General features: G+C 41.1%; 1 protein-coding gene across 1 annotated transcript in view; it reads right to left on the bottom strand.

Moving 5' to 3' along the window:
- LOC128359969 (cGMP-dependent 3',5'-cyclic phosphodiesterase) overlaps positions 1–19,746 on the bottom strand; it is a 238,018-nt gene that overhangs the window by 143,893 nt on the left and 74,379 nt on the right. The window contains exon 2 of the mRNA XM_053320282.1: positions 19,406–19,499. Within this exon, the coding sequence (XP_053176257.1) occupies positions 19,406–19,499 (94 nt within the window). The remainder of the gene's footprint in view (positions 1–19,405; positions 19,500–19,746) is intronic.

Raw genomic sequence — 19,746 nt, 5'->3', positions numbered from 1 at the left:
CCTTATCAGCAACTCATTTATTACATTTTTTTAAAATTATAGTTACAAGAAATGTCTGATCTTGTTGCTAAAAGGCCTAATTTACTGTAACTATGGCGATGTCGCAGCAGGAAACACATAGCAACTTGTGTGAGGGCATGAAGTGAAGAAGAAGAAGAAGAAGAAGAAGAAGCCTGGTTTCTGTAGGAATGCCTGCCTCCGTCCCCTGCCTGCCTCCCGCTCTCTGACAGTGTGTGTGATGGTGTGATTGGAGACAGGTGTGCTGGAGTCAAAGCAGAGCCCGACCAGCTGCAACCCGTTCTATAATCAATACCTCTACTTATACTCGGCCCTGCCAGATCAGAGCCGCTGCCTGACACTGTCTCCTGTTCCCTGCAGCTCTGTCAGCTCAGGCTCCTGTTCCTGTTTCTGTTTCCTGTTCCCTGTTCCCTGCAGTCCCATCTACTCATTAAACCCCATACTACATACTTCTATACTACACACTACATACTTCTATACTACATACTACACACTTCTATACTACATACTTCTATACTACATACTTCTATACTACACACTTCTATACTACATACTACATACTTCTATACTACATACTTCTATACTACATACTACATACTTCTATACTACATACTTCTATACTACACACTTCTATACTACATACTTCTATACTACATACTTCTATACTACATACTACATACTTCTATACTACATACTTCTATACTACACACTTCTATACTACATACTACATACTTCTATACTACATACTTCTATACTACACACTTCTATACTACATACTTCTATACTACACACTTCTATACTACATACTACATACTTCTATACTACACACTTCTATACTACACACTTCTATACTACATACTACATACTTCTATACTACATACTACATACTTCTATACTACATACTACATACTTCTATACTACATACTATATACTTCTATACTACATACTTCTATACTACATATTACATACTTCTATACTACATACTACTATACTACATACTTCTATACTACATACTTCTATACTACATACTTCTATACTACATACTACATACTTCTATACTACATACTTCTATACTACATACTATATACTTCTATACTACATACTTCTATACTACATACTACATACTTCTATACTACATACTACATACTTCTATACTACATACTATATACTTCTATACTACATACTTCTATACTACATACTACTATACTACATACTTCTATACTACATACTTCTATACTACATACTTCTATACTACATATTACATACTTCTATACTACATACTACTATACTACATACTTCTATACTACATACTTCTATACTACATACTTCTATACTACATACTACAATACTACATACTTCTATACTACATACTTCTATACTACATACTTCTATACTACATACTTCTATACTACATACTACATACTTCTATACTACATACTACATACTTCTATATTACATCCTACATACTTCTATACTACATACTAAAGGACCAGATAGTAAGCAGACCGTTTACACTGTAGTAAACTACATGATTACCCACAATGCATTTGGTTCCTACCCGAGCTGAAATCATCAGGCTGAAGCTGATTTCATTTTAGCTCTAACTCTGTAAATAAACCACTTTATCCACATTTCTAACCTTTTTAGGAAGAAAGTAAAGTAGCCCTTTAGATCCACAATGTGACGCTAATTTGTCTAAATAACTTGTTTAAAGTTTTGCTCCTGAGAATTCGGAGTTAGCCGTAGCGAGTAACGCACTTCCTGTCATTTTCATAAAATAAAACACCTGTTACCTTTTATTATTAAGAAAACTATAACGATAGAATTGGTGCTTTTATTTTGAAAACAGGAAGCAAACTACTTGTGACGTTTGTATTTTGTGTTTTTTTCAGAAGTAGCATTGCATCTTGGGTAATGTGAGTGTGAGTAGTAGCGTTGCATCTTGGGTAATGTGAGTGTGAGTAGTCAGCTCTTGATGCATACTCTGCATTTCTGGAGAATCTAGTAAACCATCCAGGAACTTCTCACATACTCTAAATCACATACTACGCAGTTGAAACACACTACATATTTCAAATGTCAGAGTTAGTACGAGTAGTAGGAAAGTATGTGGTTTCCAACAGACTCATGCTCCTGTCTCTGTCTCGTGTCCCTCATCTCATCCTCCCTGCATCTTTGCCAGCTTCTGCAGATTCCTCTCCAGACTCCGCTCCTCTTGCCCCAGCCTGCCTCAGCTGCTGGATTCCAGCTACCAGCCCAAGGCCCAGTTTCCCAGCTACCAGTACTAGTCTCCCCTTGCCTGCTTTGAATAAATACTTTGTCCTACAGTACCATCTCATTGTCTCTCCTTGTTCTCTGTATGCCTGCACTTTCGTTCACCTGTTCCACTCCCACACAACATCGGCTGAGTAATCATCATGCAGGGAATAATGCTATAGAGATTTACATATAAGGGACAGTTGCTTCCTTAACCCTTGTGTCGTCCTCCCGGGTCAAATTGACCCCATCTGTTTTGACTGTTCCTTCCTTCCTCCCTTCCTTCCTCCTTCCTTCCCATCTTCCTCCCTTCCTTCCTTCCCTCCCTCCATTCCTTCCTCCCTCCCTTTCCATCTTCCTCCCTTCCTTCCCTCCCTCCCTTCCTTCCTCCTTCCTTTCCATCTTCCTCCCTTCCTTTCCATCTTCCTCCATTCCTTCCTTCCCTCCTTTCCTTCCTTCTCCCTCCCCCTATTCCCCCCTCCCTCCTTTCCTACCTTCTTCCCTTCCTCCCTCCTTTCCTACCTTCTTCCCTTCCTCCCTCCTTTCCTTCCTTCTCCCTCCCTCCCTCCTTTCCTTCCTTCCTTCCTTCCTTCCTAACTTCCGTCCTCTATCCTTTCCTTCCTCCCTTCCTTCCTTGACTCGAGGACCACAGGAGGGTTAAAGTATAGCTAACTTTTAAGTTCATCCTTTAAAGCCTAAAGAGACATTTTTGATACTTAGATGAAAAAGAGATAACAGGTACAGTATCACTTTAAGAAAGAAGAAGAAGAAGAAGAATGTAGAGGAACCTTCGTTTGTTCTTTCAGCCTACTATTGTTCACCGCCACAGCATTTCTGGAGAATCTAGTAAACCATCCAGGAACTTCTCACATACTCTAAATCACATACTACGCAGTTGAAACACACTACATATTTCAAATGTCAGAGTTAGTACGAGTAGTAGGAAAGTATGTGGTTTCCAACAGACTCATGCTCCTGTCTCTGTCTCGTGTCCCTCATCTCATCCTCCCTGCATCTTTGCCAGCTTCTGCAGATTCCTCTCCAGACTCCGCTCCTCTTGCCCCAGCCTGCCTCAGCTGCTGGATTCCAGCTACCAGCCCAAGGCCCAGTTTCCCAGCTACCAGTACTAGTCTCCCCTTGCCTGCTTTGAATAAATACTTTGTCCTACAGTACCATCTCATTGTCTCTCCTTGTTCTCTGTATGCCTGCACTTTCGTTCACCTGTTCCACTCCCACACAACATCGGCTGAGTAATCATCATGCAGGGAATAATGCTATAGAGATTTACATATAAGGGACAGTTGCTTCCTTAACCCTTGTGTCGTCCTCCCGGGTCAAATTGACCCCATCTGTTTTGACTGTTCCTTCCTTCCTCCCTTCCTTCCTCCTTCCTTCCCATCTTCCTCCCTTCCTTCCTTCCCTCCCTCCATTCCTTCCTCCCTCCCTTTCCATCTTCCTCCCTTCCTTCCCTCCCTCCCTTCCTTCCTCCTTCCTTTCCATCTTCCTCCCTTCCTTTCCATCTTCCTCCATTCCTTCCTTCCCTCCTTTCCTTCCTTCTCCCTCCCCCTATTCCCCCCTCCCTCCTTTCCTACCTTCTTCCCTTCCTCCCTCCTTTCCTACCTTCTTCCCTTCCTCCCTCCTTTCCTTCCTTCTCCCTCCCTCCCTCCTTTCCTTCCTTCCTTCCTTCCTTCCTAACTTCCGTCCTCTATCCTTTCCTTCCTCCCTTCCTTCCTTGACTCGAGGACCACAGGAGGGTTAAAGTATAGCTAACTTTTAAGTTCATCCTTTAAAGCCTAAAGAGACATTTTTGATACTTAGATGAAAAAGAGATAACAGGTACAGTATCACTTTAAGAAAGAAGAAGAAGAAGAAGAATGTAGAGGAACCTTCGTTTGTTCTTTCAGCCTACGTGAGGTGAGCTGTGACTCATCAGTTGTTCCTTTTTTCTGTTTTGCTCGAAGCTAGTGTGCCTTCTTCTCACCTGACAAAGCCACCTCACAATTTCCCTTTTCTCACTGCAGTCTGGCAAGGCCGTGGGTGAATTAGTTTGAGATGGCATTTACTGTTAAGTAGACAAGTGCAATAAAAGGAATAAAAAGATTTGTCCTTCACTTGTACGTGCCAACAAAACTTCCATCGTGGACAAACAAAGCACTTCGTCATTGGTCCTTGCTTGCCGCTTTCAAAGCAAAAAAACCAAGAGAATCAAACCCGTAGGTCGTGGTCGTGTTGTCAGATTTCTCCTTAAGCAACTTTAAGATGTAAGAAATACAGCAAGCGGTTACATAAGCATGATTTATGATATATTTGACTTGCTTAGTTTGGCTCCTTATAAAGCTTGAGAGCTTCAAGAAGCAACATGTCATGTCTTGTAATAAAAAGTGAGACATCTAAATACAGTCTGGATTACATATGTGGATGACTGCAGTGAATGGAAACATAAACATGAAAGTTATGCCCATGGAAGCACGAGCTGCTCGTCAACATCACAAAATAACTCTTGAAGATATTTGATGAAGTCTTTACTTGGTGTGCAATGCTTACGATTTATGTTTGCACACAGTACATCTCATTCTGTTACAGCTATATAAGTGCAGATAGGGCTCAGTAATGAATAGGGTTGCAAAGGGGTGGAATATGTCCGGTAAATTTCCATGGGAAGTTAAACTGAGGAATTTTGGAAATATTCCAAATTGGAAACTTTCCATGGGAATTATGGGAATTTATGGGAATTAAATGGGAATTTGTGGCAATTGAGGGTAATTTAGTGGAAAGGTGTCATATCTTAGCAAAAATAATTGTTTAGTTATAAGCAAAATAATACAATTAAAACAGATTAATTTATAAGTTGAACAATCAAACAGAACAAAAACATGAACGTGGAGTTAAATATTACTCAAAAATGAACTTAGTGCAGTCCACAGGCTCAAAAGTCAGGCTTCAAGTTGTGTGCTCTGGGCTCAAAAGTGTAGAAATCATCTGTGCATGTGATGGAGGAATGCACAGTGCATGTAGGGGGCGTGGTCTCAGTATGCACAGTGCATATAGGGGGCGTGGTCTCAGTATGTACAGTGCGTATAGGGGGCGTGGTCTCAGTATGCACAATACGTATAGGAGCGTGGTCTTAGTATGCACAGTGCATGTAGGGGGCGTGGTCTAAGTGTGCACAGTGCATGTGCAGGGGGTGTGGTCTAAGTGTGCACAGTGCATTAGGGGGCGTGGTCTCAGCATGCACAGTGCGTATAGGGGGCGTGGTCTCAGTATGCACAATACGTATAGGAGCGTGGTCTTAGTATGCACAGTGCATGTAGGGGGCGTGGTCTAAGTGTGCACAGTGCATGTGCAGGGGGTGTGGTCTAAGTGTGCACAGTGCATTAGGGGGCGTGGTCTCAGTATGCACAGTGCATGTAGGGGGCGTGGTCTCAGTATGCATAGTACATATAGGGGCGTGGTATCGATATGCACAATGCATATAGGGGCGTGGCCTCAGTCTGCACAGTGCATGTAGGGGGCGTGGTCTCAGTAGCCCTGCAGTAAACAGTGTGCTATGTGAGCATGTGATAGCATAGATATTCAACTGCACTGCATGATATCTGGTTGTTTTAGTCAGGATTATGCTAAAATATTATTTTACACATCTATATTTAAGTTCCCTAATAAGAACATACCTTCAGTTTAGTAAATTCACGGTTTATTCCCAATAATTCCCGGAATTTTGCAACCCTAGTAATGACTTCACCTCATCTTTATTCTGAATATTTTATAGCAGGCACAGTTTTGCTTTTACGAGGGTCTAACTTCTCTTTGTAAAGGTTAATTGATTCCTAATTAATTACATGCTTTTATAAGCTTGAGTCCTACAGTAATCACTCACGTTTATGTGCAAAGGGTGTTGCAACATTATTGTTCACCGCCACAGGAATACAGAGAATGAACTATATTGTACCTCTGGATTGGTTGTGTGATCCAGCAAACACAATTGAGCATGTTTACAGGGAGGAAACCAGCAATCTGTGTCGCTCTGAGATAACAAGGAAAGCTAGCAGAGGAGGAAGCTGGACAGACTTTAGATTTGGTTACAGACCCTAAAAATATGTAATGTCAAGTTAAAATGACAAGACGCTGCATCGTACTACAGAAACATACTTAACTGTTATATGATGACTTCACCAGTATGCTGCCTCTCAGTGTGCAATGTCTCAAACTTCCTGCACTTCCTTACCTTGTTGTTAATGTCATTAACCTTCGTATTGTCCTCCCGGGTCAAATTGACCCCGTCTGTTTTGACTGTTCCTTCTTTCCTCCTTGTCTTCCTCCTTTCCCTCCTTCTTCCTCCCTCCCTTCCTTCCTTCTTTCTTCCCTCCTTTCCTTCGTTCTTCCTCCCTTCCTTCCTCCTTTCCTTCCTCCTTTCTCCCTTCCTTCCGCCTTTCCTTCCTTCTTTCTCCCTTCCATCCTTCCTTCTTCCTGCCTTCCTCCTTTCCTTCCTCCTTCCTCCTTTCCTTCCTTCTTTCTCCCTTCCGTCCTTCCTTCCTCCCTTCCATCCTTCCTTCCTTCCTCCTTTCCATCCTTCCTTCCTTCTTCCTGCCTTCCTTTCTCCTTTCCTTCCTCCTTCATCCCTTCCTTCCTTGACTCGAGGACAACAGGAGGGTTAAGAAGAGTAGCTGTTGCCTGGGTAACAGCTAATGGGGATCCAAATAAACTAAACTAAACTAAACTAAACTCATCCAACAGACGGAGAATATGTCATTATTATTATTATTAGGAAGATTTCTGAACCCAAATACTAACATCTCGCATCTCTTGGAGTTAAATAAGTCAGCAGGGGTTTTGCACAACTGGCAAATATACGACTACGCTGTATATTTACCTGAATATTGAGGCAGGTCTGTGTACGCACGCATGCACACACACACACACACACACACACACACACACACACACACACACACACACACACACACACACACACACACACGGAGAGCAAGAAAGAGCTTACTTGGTACCCTGCAGGGATCCACCTGAGATAAAATTCAGCAGCACTGAATACAATCCATTTATCAAAGAAAAAACGCTAACCCTGACACACACACACACACACACGTATACACACACACACACACACACGTATACACACACACACACACACACGTATACACACACACACACACACACACACAAACACACACACACACGTATACACACACCAGCGCTCTCAGAGGGGTGCTGCGAAGTAAAGGTGCCCTTGTGTCGGTGGTCATTTATCAGAATATGTGATTCAAAGTGCCGTGGCAGGTGAAGCCAGTGGTTGCCGCTTGTGTAAATTTCGTCTCATCGCTTTGAACCCTACAGCTCATAATACCACACCACCGCTGTGCCCTGGTGATGTAACTCTCTCTCTCTCCCTCTCTCTCTCTCTCTATCTCCCTCTCTCTCTCTCTCTCTCTCTTGCTCTCTCTCTCGTTTGGATTTGCATCCTTCAGGCACAGTGAGTTCTGCAACAGGACAAATGTCACTGCAGTGGGAGAACGGATCACATAAATAAAACAGCTTTAGCCTGATATCCCAACGATGTCTGCAGCAGATACAAAGAATTAGTGCTTTCATTATTTGAAAAGGTTCAAAACAGGCGGGGAGTTCTGGTCCTCTGAAATGAGGCCAACGCGGAAGTAACTTCCGTCTCTATACAAGTCAATGGAGAATTCACCAACTTCTCACTTGATTTCTAACCTCAGTAAACGTTTTCAAAATGTGTTTATGGTCTCAATCGCTAGTTTAAAGCCTTCTTCAATGCAGTATGATGTTCATTTGGGACATTTTGGCCTCCCTGATTTTATATTTGACGATAAAGCAGGGTATGCATTAGGGCGTGGCTACGTCCTGATTGACAGGTTGATTGACCAATGTCCTCGAGATCCAGTCCTTGCAACCATAGCAACCTCCCCACTCCGCCTCATGCCCATATAAGTAGAATCTGTGTTTTTATTTTTCCCAGCATGCACCTGAAATTTTCAAGATGGCGCTGCCCGGATTCGAAACTATTCCGAGCAGCAGTCCACAAACCAATGGGTGACGTCACAGATGTTACGTCCATTTCTTTTATACAGTCTATGGTTTCTTTGCACTGACCTATTTCTGATCGTAATCTTCAAGCTACTAAATGCACAAACTCATGCAAAGAAACATGAAGCCATTGCATCTTCTCTCTTTCTCTTCTTTCAATGAGGAAAACATATAACATTTAAAGTCAGCGTTTATTTGCGTATTTGCTGCTTCTCATAAACCTTAACAGAGGACGACAAACAGCAGACCTCAGCTGACATCTTGGCACGTTAACGTTACTACTTCCTGTTTTTCACTATCAAAATAAAAGCATTTTAAGTAGTTCAACTCAAAGCTTTCAAAGGAAATTAAATCTCTGGTTAAACACAACAATAACCATTTCTTGTCCCTTATGTCAACTGTAAATACTTTGCCCCTTTTAACTGACCATTAATTAACTTATTTATTTATCTATTTAACTTAACATTTCTTAACATACATTCATACTAAACTGTCAGGACACACAGTACAGTAATACTGCGTTTTTTCACATCAAATGCAGGAAATGAAGCAAAGTCTGCAAACCATCCCACACACACACTGCTCAACATGGGCCGAGCTCCAGATCAGCTGATGCATCAACCAAGCTTTGGCCGTCACCAACTGGGTGATCGATTTCAGCTGTCAACTCTCTGCTCATTCTCCACTGCTGCAGCTACTATTAAGGCACCATGTCTATTGAACATTATGGATCCCGCTCCCAATAATTTCATTCAAGCTAACGACAATCAATGCGATAAAAACCAAGAGGGGGAGTTCACCTTTAATGAGAGTGATGAGAGAAGTTTTTTTTTAACACTGTAGATCTAACAGGTTAAAGGATACTGCAGGTTTTCATTATAACCTAGAGAGATTATCTAGTTTATCTGAAGTGTTACAAAAATCAAAAGGATATCTTCCAAAGTTAAGAGTTTAAATTCCCTCTTTGTGTTTCCCTGCTGAACTGTGGTGGGTGGAAAATAATAAAAAAGATGGAAATTCATGCTAAAAAAGGCTGTAAATTTGAAAAATATGGACTTGATTTGACTAATATGTACCGCCGAACTTAATAATATATTTTTATACAAAACGAGGACAGCAGATTTTGTCCACCATTGAAAAGACATTGAGTATGGCTCTTTTAGTGACCGGTATGCACACGAGGAATGATTACTGGAAGCACAGCCTGTTTCAGTTTCACCTGTTTTAAGACAGACTGTGAAAGCTGTGAAGCTTCAGGATCCTTTAAAAAAGGAGAAGTGGCGGCATTTAGCTCAGTGGGTAGAAGACCACCCCATGTGTTGAGGCTACAGTCCTCACTGCAGGCGATCCCGGTTCGAATCCCGCACCGAGCGGTCCTATCCTGCGTGTCATTGCCTCCCATTTCCTGTCTCTCTCTCTCTCTAATAACCTGTACAATAAAGGCAAAAAGCCCCAAAAATATTAAAAAAAGGAGAACTGAATATCTGTTGTCTTCATACAGACATCGCCCATGTTTCACTTGCAAACTGTAATTGACATTAATGTTATGCAAATCATATTTGTCTTCTTTCCTGCCACTCCACATATTTCTATCTGTTCAGTGGAGCTTTGTGTTTCTGTTAAAAGCATGAAATCTTTGCCTAAAGCTTCAGTGCATGTGTTCTAAATGTAAAGCATTAATATGTTTTTGGTATGAGGTGTAAGTGTGGGGTCACCTAAATGAAAAACAAAGGTTGCATCAGTGTCATTTAATATCACAGGATATTTAACAGAAACACTGCTCCTGTTGAATTTGAGGATAATCATACAGTGTTTATCTGTTGAATGAGACCCTGTAGTGGCTGCTCAACCATTTCAGTTACAGTACAGTGGCGGACTACCTCCCTACTACACCAGTCTGCTGCCATTGGATATAATTTGTTCCAGTATTAAGTGTAGATTGCTCACTGACAACGGGCTCCACTGCTGCATGAGCTTGACTAGATGCGTTTAATATCAGGCTATGTATTTGCTGCTTACTGCTGGTTCTCACATTAGCAATAAAAGCAGAGTGGAAAAGAAGAAATGCACATGGACCATCGCACATAAAGCTGAAATGACCACCGTCAGATCCAGAGGGCAAAATCCTAACCCCTTTTTCAAATTGACAATGTGGGAATTGGCTCAGAGGTGAAGGGGGAGCGAAGCTGGTTGATGACGTCCGACTCTGACTGTGATAGATTCAGTTATGGTGGAATGAATTGATCTTTATCTATTATTGGTTTCTGCTGGTTTTAACTTAAGCTTTGCCTGGAGCCAAACACATATATATATGCATTTATTTTTCATTTACATTTGAAATGTATGCAGTTATTAATTTCTTCATGTGAATTGAAGGGGTGGACTCACATGGTTTAACCCTCGTCCTCGAGTCAAGGAAAGAAGGAAGGGAGGAAGAAGGAAAGGAAGGAGGAAGGAAGGAAAGGAGGAAGGAAGGAGGGAGGAAGGAAGAAGGAAGGAAAGGAGGGAATGAGGGAAGGAAAGGAGGGAGGAAGGAAAGGAGGGAAGAAAGAAGGAAGGAAAGGAGGGAGGAAGGAAGGAGGGAAGAAGGAAAGAGAGAAGGAGGGAGGAATGAAGGAAGGAAGGAAGGAAGAAAGAAAGGAGGGAAGGAAGAAGGGAGGAAGGAAAGGAGGGAGGAAAGAAGGAAGGAAAGGAGGGAGGAAGGAAAGAGAGAAGGAGGGAGGAAGAAAGGAAGGAAGGAAATGAGGAAAGGAGGAAATAAGGAACAAGTCAAAACAGACGGGGTCAATCTGACCCGGGAGGATGACAGGAGGGTTAAAATGAATGAAGAAGAAAACAACATTTTTGGTTCCTATTTAATCTTCTGTTACAGACTCCATCACTATCTCAGCTGCACGTCCTGTTGTTGTGCCCTTGAGCGAGACAATGAACTCCTACCTGCTCTCCTTCTGCACATCAGACTAAATGAAATGATGGGGGATAAACATGCACAGCTTTGAGTGCAATCAGCGGAGGAAGAGTAGAAGAGTAGAAGCAGCAGCACGGTTATAAGAACAAGAAATGTATTGTTTCATCTCAAGTGTTATGACTGTATCCAGACCAAGAGAAGCAAAAACAGTGATCTGGCATCATTAAAGCAAATCTTTAATGGAAGGAGGATGGAAGGGAGGAAGAAAGAAGGAAGGAGGGAAGGAAGAAAGGAAGGAAAGGAAAGGAAAGAAGGAAGGGAGGAAAGCAAAGAAGGAAGGGAGGAAGGAAGGAAGGATGGAGGAAAACAGGGAGGGAGCGAGGGAGGGAGGAAAGAAGGACAGAAGGAAGGTAGAAAAGGGGATGGAGGAAGGACAGAAGGACAGAAGGACAGAAGGAAGGTGGAGGAAGGAAAGAAGTAAGGGAGGAAAGAAAGAGAGAAGGAGGGAGGAAGGACAGACGGAAGGGAGGAACGAAGGAACAGTCAAAACAGACGGGAGGACGACAGGAGGGTTAAAGTGACTACATGAAACGATGGGGGATAAACGTGCACAGCTTTGAGTGCAATCAGCGGAGGAAGAGTAGAAGAGTAGAAGCAGCAGCACGGTTATAAGAACAAGAAATGTATTGTTTCATCTCAAGTGTTATGACTGTATCCAGACCAAGAGAAGCAAAAACAGTGATCTGGCATCATTAAAGCAAATCTTTAATGGAAGGAGGATGGAAGGGAGGAAGAAAGAAGGAAGGAGGGAAGGAAGAAAGGAAGGAAAGGAAAGGAAAGGAAAGAAGGAAGGGAGGAAAGCAAAGAAGGAAGGGAGGAAAGCAAAGAAGGAAGGAAAGGAAGGAAGGATGGAGGAAAACAGGGAGGGAGGGAGGAAGGAAAGAAGGACAGAAGGAAGGTAGAAAGGAGGATGGAGGAAGGAAAGAAGGAAGGGAGGAAAGAAAGAGAGAAGGAGGGAGGAAGGACAGACAGAAGGAAGGAAAGAAGGAAGGGAGGAAAGAAGGAACAGTCAAAACAGACGGGAGGACGACAGGAGGGTTAAAGTGACTAAATGAAACGATGGGGGATAAACATGCACAGCTCTGAGTGCAATCAGCGGAGGAAGAGTAGAAGAGTAGAAGAGTAGAAGAGTAGAAGAGTAGAAGAGTAGAAGAGTAGAAGCAGCAGCACGGTTATAAGAACAAGAAATGTATTGTTTCATCTCGAGTGTTATGACTGTATCCAGACCAAGAGAAGCAAAAACAGTGATCTGGCATCATTAAAGCAAATCTTTGTGATCAGATCAGATGAACAATTCCATCACAAGGACGGGCACGCTCACGAGGGCTTGCCAACACATGTACGGTGCAGCTAATGCAACAGTCGTCATAATGGACGTCTTTATTTTTTATACCCTGAGGGATCTTTTCATTCTCCTCCAGCAGAGACTCCTGTCTGTCCCCAAACTGAACATGAGAAGACTTTAACCTTCCTGTCGTCCTCCCGGGTCAAATTGACCCCATCTGTTTTGACTGTTCTTTCTTTCCTTCCTCCCTTCCTTCTTTCCTTCCGTCTGTCCTTCCTCCTTCCTTCTATCTTTCTTTCCTTCCTTCTTTCCTTCTGTCCTTCCTCTCTCCCTCCCTTCCTCCCTCCCACCCTTCTTTCCTCCATCCCTCCCTCCTTCTGTCTTCCTCCCTTCCATCTGTCCTTCCATCCTTCCTTCCTTTCCTTCCTCCTTTCCTTTCCTCCCTTTCTTCCTCCCTCCTTCTGTCTTCCTCCCTTCCATCTGTCCTTCCATCCTTCCTTCCTCCCTCTTTTTCTTCCTTCCTTCCTTCCTCCCTCCCTCCCTTCCTTCTTCCTCCCTTCCATCCTTCCTTCCTCCTTCCCTCCTTTTCTTCCTTCCTTCCATCCTTCCTTCCTAATAACACTTTAAAGTGATAGGCAGAGCAAAGCGTCATTAAAGTCAGTCTATATGGAGCGCGACTGTATGGAGCTCTTGGACACACACACACACACACACACACACACACACACACACACACACACACACACACACACACACACACACACACTCACACTCACACTCACACTCACACTCACACACACACCTACACACACCTACACACAGAAATAATTATGTGCGTTTGTTTGTTCAGTTCAAATGACCTTTTTCCACCTCAATATACACTTTGGCAAACTCAGCCTGCACACTCATGAGTTTTCCACCATGGAGGGTGAGTTACGATTTAATTTACTTTTAATTTGCACTATACGGTCATGCTAACATTAGAATGTCATAACATGTGGCCCCCGTATCATGTGCCATGAAAATACTGGATGAAATATACTGGGCAGCTAACCTTTAGCTTAATGTTAAAAAGCTAACTGTATGTTACACAGATGTTTCCTCTCTCGTCTTGAAGCCTAAGGTTGTGTATCTGGTCCTCTCCAAAATGCTGAAATCAATGTCAGGTAGAACACACTGCTGTCTACACACTGCTGAAGTCTGTAGTGGGTTTTTCTGTGTGTTACTAAAACATTAGAAAAAGGCAGCATGCATTGAAGAATGTGAATTCCCCTGTATGTATGCCGACCTTGCACACCTGCCTTTTGCTTTCACACTTTTTCAGTCATTGTGTGAAATGCTGCAGCATGAGCGAGAGAAACACACACATAGAAAGCGAAAGTGAAAAAAAGACTTGCATATACAATACAGACGAACACACATCCAATGCATGAGTGAGATCTCAGTGTTGAAGCACAGAATGTGTCAATATGGAGGAAAATCCATATATCAGATACACACAAAAACATTTATTCTGTTGATTTTTGGTGGAGCTCGGCGGTCCCTCTCTCTCACAAACACACAGGCGTGTAAGCACCACCCCGATTCCCTGACAAATTAATCCTCACATCTGTTCTGCTGCAGACTGAGAAGAGATTAACCTGCTGCTTTCACTGCCCTATTGGTTCACTCGCACCATCAAAGGAACACACGCACACACACACACACACACACACACATACACACACAAACACACACACACACGCATTCATGACTCTGCAAAGACACAACTAAACATTTGTAGACAGCAAACATGTCATGATGTCATAATCTGAGAGTCATGACATCACCAAAAAAAGAGGAAAAACTGATCTGAATCATTTTGCATGCACCTTTTGAGACCTACAATTTCTTTCAAGCAGCTCCTGCAGGTGGCGCCGCACACACACCAGCAGCCAAATCACAGACTTTTACAGTATTGATGACACTTGAGCAGCGAGCCATCGAGCAACGAAGCGTTTACGTAAACACAAAGGCTGTACGAGAGGAATGCAGCCGGACCAGACTTTCTGCAATACAAAGCTGAATGCGGAATTTGAAGTGCATATACAGAAAGCAGAACAAGAGACAGACAGTAGCATTACACACACACACACACACACACACACACGCGCGCACACACACACACACACACACAGACACGTAGAAACACACACACACACACACACAGGCTTGTATAACTAAAGGCTGATTAAATAAAACAAATCCAGCATCGCAATGAAACACACAAAAGACTAAATATAGGACAGCACATTTGAAATTCATGTGATGGGAGTTGGGTTGATAAATTGAGATACACACACACACACACAAAAAAAAACACTTGCACACACACACACAGGCATAAACACACACACAGAGTAAAATACACAATTGCAGTACTACATATGTATAAATTCTGTTTATTACTAAGTATTTATTTTGGGATTTGGGATCCATAACAGAATAATTTATGAAGTAAATTATCTCTTTCATGTATGAATGGCAATATATTTGTGTGTGTGTGTGTGTGTGTGTGGGTCAGTGACGTGACGCCTACATTTTTACTTCCGGGGGCAATTAATTTAATATTTTTGTAAAAAAAATTCATAAACTTGTTTAAATCCATTTATCTCATATCACTCTTTTAATAACAAGTCATAATTGCATGAAAAATTTTAAACTGATTGACCTTTATCGTGTTAAATGCGCAAAATGTCATACGGTATAACGGCACTCGCTTAATGTCAATAAAAAGAAATGTTATTAAACTTATTAAAAATATTTTTAAATCTTCAAATTTTATCTTTGGCATATTTTTTTAAGTCTTTAGATAAACATTGTAAAGTTTTTGGAGAATAGACCATTTAAAAGCATCATTAATAACAAAAACAATTTGTTCCATGAAGCCACATTTTCCCTAATGTCATTCGGTAAAACGAAGATTGGAGGCCATTTTGAACTGTAGACTCTTGACTCTTGTCATGTGACATATGATGTCATCGCTCAGAAGACCCCTGAAGACCACCCAAGTAGAAGGTAAGTTTAAAGTTTTGCTCCTAAATTTAAGTTAATTTCACCTTTTGTAAGTGTCATACCATGTGTCACAGATTTGGGTGTCATTCGGTCAAACATTATTTAAGTGTTTATAAAGTTTTTGATTAAGATTTTTTTTTTTAAATATGAAATTTGATGTTAAAAAGTTAAGGTCAAAGTCAATGTTGGTACAAGGTGGCCAATCTGCTGCCTGCTAGGAATGAAAAATTCATAATTTGTCATTCGGCAAAACAAAATTTGTCAGTTGGTAAAACGTTTGTCCGAATGACATGCTGTTTTCCCATATGACAGTGTTCCCATATATCCCATATATCTCGGGAACACATTGATGTATCGACTCAAGTTGGCTTGTAGACTTGGGACTCAGTCGTGAGGGGGCTAAATAAATGATGACCTTTGACCTTTGACCTTTGGGGGGCGCTATACTGTAGCTTGTAAAAACGCTTATATCTCAACAACACTTTCACCTATTGAAACCAAATTTGGTACTTGGACAATTTACCCTATTCTGAAGATGCACCTTGGGACTCAGTCGTGAAGGGGCAAAGTAAATTATGACCTTTGACCTTTGGGGGGCGCTATACTGTAGCTTGTAAAAACGCTTATATCTCAACAACACTTTCACCTATTGAAACCAAATTTGGTACTTGGATGTTCTACCCTATTCGGAGGATGCAACATCAATTGCATGCCTTTTTACCTGTAGGGGGCGCCATTTCCTGCAATATTGGACTTTCCTATTGAAAGTAAAACAATTTTTGAACAAAAGCTAATGAGTGGTGCTTAACATTCCAAACTTGGTAAATGAGTGAGGGCGCTACTTCTGAGGACACATACAAGTTAGGTGATGTTTGACCTGAAGAGGGCACTGACTATACTGCTAGACAGCCACATTGCTGTTTGTAGCTATATTTATTTATGTACTAGTGAACTGCTTTCTTTCACTGCATGTTGAGCCTATTCAGAATCATCCAACTAACCATTTCCAGCTGTAACATTTAATATGTTATTGTTTTTTTAACAGATGCCTCTTTCCAACAAGGTGAGACATGAGACAAATAGGAAAAAATAACACCTTCACGTGGCCCGAGGTCTCTGATGTCATATTCTACTTCCAGTCTGATGTGAAAGCAATCATCTCAGAACCAGAGCCGTCCACAAGCCGAAGCTCAAGGCTATTAGATGAGGACTGGGACAAATTTCTGTCTATCTGAGAGCCACACCAACCAACCCATCCATTCCTCAGTGGTTTTTTATTTCAATTGGATTGAGACTGAGGGTGGAGGGATAATTTCTGTTTCACTGTAATACGTTTAAAATCTTTCACAAATCAGTTTATTAGATAAATTAATTTTAACAATTCACACAGTTGCGTTTTTACAAATAAAATGGAATGAATTGAACTCGGAAGTAAAACTGTAGATGCTGACTGTTACAACTGACTGTCATATTAGATCCAAAACAATACTATAAAACTGTTGTTTATTATTGTCTGTTGTTGTACTATTGTCTGTCTGTTGTTTCATTTTAATAAAAGGTTCAGTTAAGAAGCCTTTTGTATCTTTTGTATTGCTGAACAGAATCCCATAACTGTTTCAGCCAGTGTCTGATTAATTGCAAGGGGATTTTACATACAACGGTTTACAAACAAATAATAATGTAAAAACTATGATTTAAACATTAAAAAAGGATTCATCATTATTGAACCTCTTTAGATGCAGAATTATCCTATATCAGTATACCAATTCAAAAGAAACAAATAGGAAATTCAATTGAAGGGGTCATATGTCATTTGGTAAAACAAAATGTCATACGGTAAAACAGAGATTTTATTCAAAATTTAATACAAAATGTACAGCATATTGTGATAATTGGCCTACATGAGAAAATAACTGTGTAAGAGGTAATACAATATGAAGTTTGACATGATTTGGCAACATATTTTAGTTTTTACAGAAAAAAAAGGGAAAAAAATTGAAAAAAATCTCAACAGATGGAGCGCTCTAGCCTTAAAAGACAAAATATCATATAGTACTTTTATAATATGGAAATTTTGTAACTAGCCATGGATTCAGCATAAAGTAACATGTAAATTATGAACTATTTGTGATTGGGTCATTTACATTTATTTTAATATTTATCTTAATATCTTGAAATAATTTCGTTTTACCGAATGACATTTTTTTGGTGTGAATTCCATTAATAGCAATAAAAAAAGGTAAACGTGTTACTTTTTTGAGGGGGCACATGTAAACTTAAAAAGTTCACATCTAAATCTACTAAAAAAATGTTGAAACTGGCCTGCTGCTACATTTTTAGTTTTTTTTTGTTTTGAAATCCTAAAACGTCACTGACCCGTGTGTGTGTGTGTGTGTGTGTGGGCGAGGGGGAGGGAGGGTCGTGTCAATGTCAATGAGTGCACACATCCGTTTAGGTAATTGGATCTGTGCAGAACATGTCAGCACTGGCTGCAAATCAAACTTTTTCTTCTATTTTTTTTTTTTTTTTAATTTAAAATGGTACTCTTGTTCTCACTTCCAGTACACAAACACAAACACACACACGCACACTCGTACTAATCCTGCTGGATGGCACATGTGGGATTGCAAAGAGAGCGAGGCAATTTGAAATTGTACATATTTGCTATGTCGCAAATCATAGAAACACAAAAGAAGGAGAGAGAACAAAACAAGATGTTGGAGAACCAAAAAACAAACAAACATATGAAAATTACTACAATAAAAAATTTCATCAACTCAAAAAAACAAACATAGAAGTCTAAAACACACACATATATATACACACACACACACACACACACACACAAACAAGTATGTAACACGCAAATAGACAATTGTGCACAAGCCCTCATCCGCCATTCAAATAAAAATGTCACTGTCTTTAATTTCCTCTCTTTCATGTTTATGACTGTTTTATGTTTTATCTCTCTGTCTTTTATCTGAGCTCTCTCTCTCTCTCTCTCTCTCTCTCTCTCACACACATACACACATATAGATACACACACCCACACACACACACATAAATACAGGCTATAAGTGCACACACACGCACACACACACACACAGACACACACACAGAGGCTATAAGCACACACATACACACACACACACATAAATACAGGCTATAAGCACACACACACACACACACACACACACACACACACACACACACACACACACACACACACACACACACACACACACACACACACACACACACACACACACACACACACACAGAATCCCCAGGCAATAAGTGTCTCACAGACTTAATCAGCAAAAGACAAAAAAGCTGCAGCAACAGGAGACTGAAACTTACCTCCTCTACACAAAAGTTCATTGTTCCCCCCAAAAAAAAGAACGGCGAGCAAATAATAATAATAATAATAATAATAATAATAAGGGAAGACAAAAGTGTGTGTCTGAAAGTGTGACAGACAAAGAAAGATTAAAAAAAGAGAACAAGACAGGAGGCACTCAAAAAAAAAAAATAGAATCTTCCTCGGAATGTTGGTGAGTGTGATGTCATAAAGGAAGAACCTGGAGAGCAGAGATAAACCAGAGCCTATTACAGTCTCTACCTGTAGTTATTACACAGTGGACAAAAGGGAAGAGGGGGAAGAGAGAAGAGGGCAGAGGGCATCCAGCTTATAGCATCCTGTTTTTCAGACAGCGAGGAGAGGAGAGGAGGAGAGGAGTAGAGAAGGAGAAGGTGGATCCTACCTGGAGCTGTTCGGACAACGTGATGGACTGTCTGGTCGTCAGGGCTGGAGCTGCTGAACTCTCCTCTGGACGCAGAAACACTTGCTGACCGCGTCTGGAAGCATCAACAAAAAAAAAAAAAAAAAAACACACAACAGTCAGGTCATGTGTGTGTGTGTGTGTGTGTGTGTTTGTCTCCTGTGCACACATGAAGTCAGCTGTTACAACCTGAGTGATAAAGCTGCTGGAAGAAAAAAAGAGCCTTCACACACACACACACACACACACACACACACACACACACACACACACACACACATAGAGCAACTTATCTTTTCCCTGAAGTGAGGAGTGCAGGAATT

This window comes from Scomber japonicus, chromosome 6 (genome assembly GCF_027409825.1).
Source record: "Scomber japonicus isolate fScoJap1 chromosome 6, fScoJap1.pri, whole genome shotgun sequence".
Lineage (NCBI taxonomy): Eukaryota > Metazoa > Chordata > Actinopteri > Scombriformes > Scombridae > Scomber > Scomber japonicus.
The sequence above is the reverse complement of the archived record's forward strand: the minus strand, read 5'-3'. Positions and strand labels throughout refer to the sequence as shown.